The sequence below is a fragment of the Trypanosoma grayi genome, assembly GCF_000691245.1.
Source record: "Trypanosoma grayi strain ANR4 Tgr_863_V1, whole genome shotgun sequence".
Taxonomy (NCBI): domain Eukaryota; phylum Euglenozoa; class Kinetoplastea; order Trypanosomatida; family Trypanosomatidae; genus Trypanosoma; species Trypanosoma grayi.
The window spans coordinates 1-7,174 of record NW_008826482.1 but is presented as its reverse complement, the minus strand read 5'-3'; the positions used below and the strand labels follow the sequence as shown (position 1 = coordinate 7,174).

The 7,174-nt window shown below is 59.2% G+C and overlaps 4 protein-coding genes across 4 annotated transcripts; all 4 read right to left on the bottom strand.

Annotated features, from left to right (window-relative positions):
• Positions 1-71: 71 nt before the first annotated feature.
• Positions 72-1,145, bottom strand: DQ04_08631030 (alternative oxidase; the record flags this gene model as incomplete). Its single annotated transcript, XM_009315639.1, has 1 exon — positions 72-1,145. The coding sequence occupies one exon, from the start codon at positions 1,143-1,145 to the stop codon at positions 72-74; it is 1,074 nt and encodes a 357-aa protein (XP_009313914.1).
• A 548-nt stretch (positions 1,146-1,693) lies between these two features.
• Positions 1,694-3,700, bottom strand: DQ04_08631020 (ATP-dependent DEAD/H RNA helicase; the record flags this gene model as incomplete). The annotated part of the gene is made up of 1 exon (XM_009315638.1): positions 1,694-3,700. One exon carries the CDS (start codon positions 3,698-3,700, stop codon positions 1,694-1,696), a length of 2,007 nt encoding a protein of 668 aa, XP_009313913.1.
• Positions 3,701-3,880: 180 nt separating this feature from the next.
• DQ04_08631010 (small nuclear RNA activating protein 3) lies at positions 3,881-4,585 on the bottom strand (the record flags this gene model as incomplete). The annotated part of the gene is made up of 1 exon (XM_009315637.1): positions 3,881-4,585. One exon carries the CDS (start codon positions 4,583-4,585, stop codon positions 3,881-3,883), a length of 705 nt encoding a protein of 234 aa, XP_009313912.1.
• Positions 4,586-4,990: 405 nt separating this feature from the next.
• On the bottom strand, positions 4,991-7,066 carry DQ04_08631000 (nucleoporin interacting component (NUP93); the record flags this gene model as incomplete). The annotated part of the gene is made up of 1 exon (XM_009315636.1): positions 4,991-7,066. The coding sequence occupies one exon, from the start codon at positions 7,064-7,066 to the stop codon at positions 4,991-4,993; it is 2,076 nt and encodes a 691-aa protein (XP_009313911.1).
• Positions 7,067-7,174: the final 108 nt, after the last annotated feature.

Genomic DNA, 7,174 nt, shown 5'->3' with positions numbered 1-7,174 from the left:
CCCCTGCGCACACATACAGATAGACAGAGAGAAAGAGAGAGACCCATACACCTTCAACACGGCCTGGGAAACTACTTTTTCACAGCAGTGTTTGAGGTGTTGGTAGGGGCAGCAGCAGCAGCAGTAGCAGAAGTGTTGGACGTGCCAACGTCAGCGGCAGCCGCGGAGCGCGACTTGTGTGCCACGAATGGGTTCACGCTGTGCTGCAGGCGGCGCTGGTGCATGTCGGCGAATGTGTGATTCACCACACGGTGCTCAGCTTCGTCGGCGCGAATGACATTGATAAGCTCGCGGAACGTGGCGTCGTTGCTCAGGCCCCAGTACGCCTTCGCCACCTCCGGCACGGCGGTGCGGAGGTCCTTCAGCTTCCCCTCGTCGAGCGCGCGTATGATGCTGGAGTACGTGATGACCGCCTCCTCTTCGAGGTAACCGACAAAGCGATGCACGAAGCGCGGCGAGATTATGTACGCGCAAAGGAGAAAGTTGAACATGATCCCCTGCGCAGCGAGGATGGCAAAGCGGAAGAGGTAACCCGGCTGGCGTATCTCAATGAACGTCATGAGGTGCATCCGCTCGTTCTCCGCCTCGTTGAGCAGCGTGGTGATCCAGCCGTTATCGCGGCGCATGCGGCGCAGCGAGTTCATGTGGCGCAGCATCCCCGCCACCATCCCCGGCACGCCGGNCCAGCCGTTATCGCGGCGCATGCGGCGCAGCGAGTTCATGTGGCGCAGCATCCCCGCCACCATCCCCGGCACGCCGGCCACCGTCTCGAGGAATAGGCAGCGCGTGATAACCTTCTGCTCTGTCATGGGACCGAATCGGTACAGCGAGAAGGTGTCGAAAGACCAGCGGCAGGCCCGCACCGCCAAGTATGCGAGGCGGTCGACGAAGCCATCCGTCGGCTTGTGTGTGACCTTCACTCTCTCCACGTCCGAGATCGACCAGTGTGGTCGGTCCGTGCTGCACTCCTCCACCACTCGCACCGGGGCTTGCTGCACCTCGTCTACGAACGTGAGGCGGTTGACGTGTGCGCTTCCCCACTGAGGCGCTTGGTTCTGCGGGATAGTTGTCTGCAGGCGGGCGGAGAGAGACAGCACCCCGGATGCGGCTCCCAAGGGGATCAGTGACATGCGGCGGCAAAACATTTTTATCTTTTACTCCGCTTATTTTCGGTTAATTGTCTTTCCGTTTTTATTTTCTTGGCTGTGACTTTAAAGCTGATGAGTTAGCTTGAGACTGTCGTATATCTTCACACAAGAGCAACGATGATGAATAGGAATAACGACAAAGATAGAGCGAGTAAAGTAGAGATAGGGAGCATGGATGTCTAACTTCCGAATATACCTCCACACCACTGCCTTTCTTCAAGAAGTAGGAAGCAATCCCCTCCCCCACGCCGTCATTTGAGTTTCTTCCTCCCCCTGTTTCTCTCTCTCTCTCTCTCTCTCTTCGTGTGCGTGTGTGTCTTCATACGCACGTGCATGTAGCAACCAGTGACAGGCAGAACCAACCCTTGGCANACCACTGCCTTTCTTCAAGAAGTAGGAAGCAATCCCCTCCCCCACGCCGTCATTTGAGTTTCTTCCTCCCCCTGTTTCTCTCTCTCTCTTCGTGTGCGTGTGTGTCTTCATACGCACGTGCATGTAGCAACCAGTGACAGGCAGAACCAACCCTTGGCAGCGACGGTGATGTATCAAAGGGGCCGGAAGTTCTTGTTCAGCCTATCCTGCCTGTAGTCAGGAAAGCGCGGCGTCCCGCGGCTCAACACCGGGTGCTGCCGCTGCGGATCACTTGCACGGTACGGCCGTGTGGGATGACAGAAGAGCGAACTCTTGAAGGTGTCGATAAGTGACTGCTTCGCGTATTCGTTAAGCTTCGGCGGAATTAGCTGCTGCGTCTGCCGAAGATGCGCCACGAGCGGCTTCGCCAGCCGCACATTTTCCGGCTGGAAGAAGGTGTAGCAGTAGCCATGCATCCCGTGCCGACCGCAGCGACCGCTACGGTGCATCCACACGTCGAAGTCTGTCGGCACATCGTAGTGCACAACGTACACGACGTTGTGGAAGTCGATGCCACGACTGAGGATGTCTGTGCACACCAGACATGTAGAGGCGCCGCTCTGGAAGAGTTTCATCGTGCCCGCTTTCGCCGTTGCGGAGGCACGCGCCGTAAGCGTCGTCACGTGCAGCCCCGGCACAAGGCGCTGTAGCTGTTCACAGACGTATGCCACGTTATGGCGCGAGTTGCAGAATATAAGCGTGCGCTGCTCGATGCTCAGCTTGCCAGTGCTGTACAACCACGCCAGCTTGCTCATCTTCTCCACCTGCGAGATCATAAACACCACATGTGTGATGCCTGCACTAGCAGTTGTGTGACCAACAAGAAGCGGGTGCCCAAGCCGGTCCGTCTTGACATCCGCTAGCACAAAGCGGTGCGACGGCAGCAGCATCTGCTCCTTAATCATCTGATACGCCACGGGTGGCAACGAGGCGCCGAACAACAGCCGCTGCGGCCGTTGGTGGCCCTTCGGAAGCGCCCCGAGGATGATCTTCACCTTCTCGAAGTGGTTCACAGACACCAGGTCGTCTACCTCATCCAACACGAGCGTCCGTAAACGCTTCAGCGACAATTTACGCTTGTAGAGAGCCGGTAACATCGTCTCCGGCGTTGTGATGAGCACGTCACAACCCTCCAGCGCTCTCAGGTGGCGCTTCTGCTCCTCCGCACTAGAGGCCCGCACGAGGTAGCGCACACGAAAGTCAGCATGCAGATTGTGACACAGCTGATACACCTGCACCACCAGCTGGGACGTGGGCACGAGGATCAAAAGCAGCGGCTCCGCCACAGAGGCCAGTTCACTGAGTCGCGTGGCCGGCAGCGGCTTCTCGTCCGTCGGCTCAGGAATGGGCGGGTGCGGTGTGCCCGTCATTGGGCAGACTCTCACCTCGGCAACGCTGAGCTCACAGTAGCGGCACACCTCGCCCCTCGTGATCTTATCTCGCAGCAGCAGCTCGACATTTGACCGGCTCAACTCATCATCACCGCTGCTTCTGCCGTTGGGATTGGCACCGTCACGACCGGCTGCGGTCTGAAGAAGGCTCAACATGGAGGGAAACACGTAGCAGAATGTCTTGCCGGTTGCAGTCGGTGCGATGCAGAGGACATCACGGGACTCCAACACCAGGGGAATGACGACGCGCTGCACTGATGTCATTTCGCTCCAGCGTCGTGAGGCACACAGATTCTGCAGCTGCTCACGCAGTGTGTCACTGGGGCATAATGCACCCAACTCTTCAAAGGACTGCGGCGCGCCAGGCGGGAGTTCAGCGGGCATGCCGTATCGGTCAGAAATCTGCACTGTGTAAGGCGAATTCCCGCTGCTGCTGGTGTTCCCGTCGTTGTTGGTATCACTGCTGGTGTGGTCGCCCTCAACCACCCCATGCTTCCTCTCACCAGCGGTGGCATCCCTCAGCAGTTGCTGTAAATCCACACGAGAGACCTCCTTGGAGCCCTTTACACCATCCACGTGGGAGTGAGAGGTGCACTCGGCACTGCCCATTACATCAATCAGTTCCAATGGCTCGCGCCGCGAGGCATCCGTGTAGCTGCTGGTGGTGCAGCGACAGCACTGCAGGTGAACGCGCCGAGGTATGCTTGAAAACACAAACGACACCCGCCGCCGCCACACCAGGCGATGCATCCCCTTTTCCTTCCCTTTTCTATACATAAATACAAACCAAACGAAAAGACAGGCGGTATATATATATATACATTTATATATATCTCTCTCCCTGTGAACACATATGAGTATCAGAATTCATTGAGCAATGTACACATACATTGCGCAAGACCCATCCTCTTTCTCTCTCTCTCGGCTTGCTTATCGCCAACTCAACGCCGTGCCAAGACCAAGCCGCTGCTTCAGTGAGTCATACGCCTCGAGTTTCTGCGATAGCGTAGCGTCATTCCCAAGAGCGTTCTTCGCCGGCTGTTGCTGATGCCCCACAGTGGTGCTGGTCACGAGCGGCACACCCTCTGCCTCGTGCACCTGCAGCAGCGTGCGCACGTAGACCGACACGTCGTCGAAGGGTACAACGTGCCACGCACCGGCCTGGTGAAGGGCGAGCAGCATCCGCCGCTCCACATCCGTCACACGCCGGCGCAGCTGCGTTGAGGAGACGGTTCTTGGTGTTGCGGTGACGCTCTGCTGCGGCGCTGCATCCTCCACGTAATTTTGCAGGGTTCCCAGGGGCACACGCACCTTCACCGGCTCAGTCTCTATGGCCGGCTGCGTCGCGTAGAGAAAAAAGACAAGACACATGCCGAACACACGGCCATGTGGGCTTGCCTCAGGCGGGAGCGACAGGTACGCAGCCGCTAACTGCAGCACGCTCTCCACAACGTCGCGGTGGTAGGGGCGCGTGGGGCTGGAGCCGGCATAGTGCAGGTACTCTGTGTGAGTCTGGTCAAACACGGCCTGAAATGCGTCAACAGTCAGGCCGTGCGGCGTCAACAGGTGACGCTTCATCACCTCGCGGTAGAGCGCCGCAAAATCGGCCGCGAGGAGAGCCAGTCGCTGTTCCATAAATTGAACACAGCTGCTGCTGCTGTTGGCGGCTGCGCTAACGGAAAATAGGGCGAAGCAAAAACAAGAAACGATCACGACAGCAAAACCCCTCACCACCCCTCATGAAATGCGGAGCTGGAAGTAAGCAAGAAAGGAGCGCCCGCTTACAGTGATCAACAGTGTGGATTAGGGTCTGCGCGGCTCTCACACATCTGGGCAGCCCCGCTTATCACGTGTAGGAAAAAAAAACAAATAAATGTCGCTTTCCCGCTCCCCACCACGGCCTTCTAAACCTCTCACACCTCGCTCTCTCTCTCTCTCTCTGTGTGCGTGTGTGTTTTTCTCCGTCGCCCACTTCCTCTCTCTCTCTCTCTCTGTCATTTCCCCCTCTTACCGTTACAACCATGAACAAGCAAAGGCGCATCAAGGTGCAAACAACTGCTCAATGGCAGTCAACTCCTCAATGAGTCGCTTGCCCACTTGCCGCCTCCACCGGCGCACCCACATCGTGAGCACCTGCACCTGCCGCCGCAGCTGCGCGGCCTCACCCGTCTGCCCCGCCGCCCTACACGCCTCCGCGAGCTGCAGAGACTTCCGCGCCGCCAGCAGAACGATGGGCGGTGTGGCCGTCTCGACGCACTCCGACACGGCGCCAAACGCCTCCGCACAGCGGTCAATGTCGTCGGTGCTGGTGGGGATGAACGGGAGGCTGCAGAAGCACCGCAGCGCCACCTCCGACTCGCCACGCGCGGCGCTGACGAACACCTCGCCCATCTTGCACAGAAGCTGGAACGCTTCAGCGTGCGCGTGCGGGATGTCGTGCGTCGAGCGGGCCACGCGCTGCTGCAGTTCGGCGGCGTGCACGAAGAGGTTCGTGCTTTCACTAGATGGCTGCTGCTGAAAGGCCTGCGACAATGCGGGGCAGATCACTTGAACCGCGCGACTCAGCGCGTAGCTCGCGCGTGTCTCATCCCTCACCAGCGCCGCAGCACTCTCCAGCATGGAGAAGACGTGCACGGCGAGTTCCGTCTGCCCACGCGCCGCACCCCCTTCGGCGATACGCTCCATAGCACTAAGCAGCTCCGTCGACGGCGTTCCCTGCAGCAGCACCCCGTCGCTGCCGAAGCGGCTGCCACCACGCTGCCCCAGCAACTTCGCACACACCAACTCGTTGCTGCAGTAGTCAACAAAAGCATTAATGAGGTTGGTGCGGAGGAAGTAGCGGAAGACGGCGGCACCAGAGCGGGCAATGCGGGCGTTCCGCTTGTCCGCATCAAGCAGCACGAGTGTGCAATACTGCGGGATGAGGCGGCTGAGATCCATCGGCACTTCAGCATCGCTGCACGAGAGCAGCTGGCAGTTGTGGAAGCACATGGCAATGTGAATGCCGTCCACATACGTGGAGTCATCCTCAATCAAAAGCCGAAGCCCTGACGATGGCAGCACTGCGTGTATCAGCAGTGACGCCAACCGAACCGTGTCACCGCGGGCTAAGGTAACGAGTTCTTGCATGTCATCCAGGAGCAGCCGCTGCATCTCCGCAAGCGCCTGAAGCTTGTCGCCACCCCGCACATCGACAGACCGCACACAAAAGAGACGGATCCACAGTGTGTCTTCCAGTGAAGACGCCACTTTCGCCGAAAGTGACGCCACTATCGGCAGCACCACATCACCGCTCTCCCCCGTGCTCCCGAGGAGCAATAGCAACAGGACCATGTGTCGGTACGGGTCCGCACGCGTGGCCTCCTCTTCATACAAAGGACGCAAGTCAACTGCCGGCGGCAACGCGTTGCGCTGCGTCATGTGCGCATTGGCGTAGGCCTCGAGTTTCTCACCTACCAACCGGAATCCCGCGCTGTTCGCAATAGTGGCAGCGGCGTCGTAGCGGCCGCAGCGCATGGCAGTGTAGATGCTCGCCCACGGATTTGATGACGAAACACAGCGCTCGACGAGGCTGACGAAGCGCGTGGCGTGCATATTCTCCAGCTCACCAAGGCGGTCAGGCTCCACCTTCAGGGTGCGTGACAGCACGCTGACGAGAGCCTTGCGCTCCATCATGCGCCGGCTAGACGCGACGAACGTCATGGTCGTACTGGCGGAGCCGTGCTGCAGCATCGGGTGGAGGATCTGCTCTACCGTTGTCCAGAGAAGCGCAACCTCGTCAGTGACATGAGGGGCGTCGTCCACGACATGTGCGGTGAAGTGCCCCACCCACTCTGCTGGGGGCTGCGCGTCGACGATCCGCGCAAAGGCGGCGATCTTATTCAACACGCGTGTCGAGGCGGTGTCGCGCCCACTCAACAGCGCCGTTACACCGGCGCGTGGCTGAAGCTGTCCGTCGAGGGCCGGCGACTTCACACGTTGCAACTTCCCGTTGCTTCCGCCCTTCAGTGTGAAGGATTCGAAGGCGTCGGCCACCTCAATGCTGCATTTCTCCCAGGATGCTCTTATGATGGCGCCGGCGCGCTCTTGCACTTGCTCGCCCACACGCTGGTGCATCTCCTCCACGCTGTGCCGAACGATTGTGTGGCGGCAGTTCGTCACGAAGGCTTCTAACGCGCTGCCCAACTCGTCGTCAGCGTGCGCGGGGAAGAGCGAGTCGGCGCT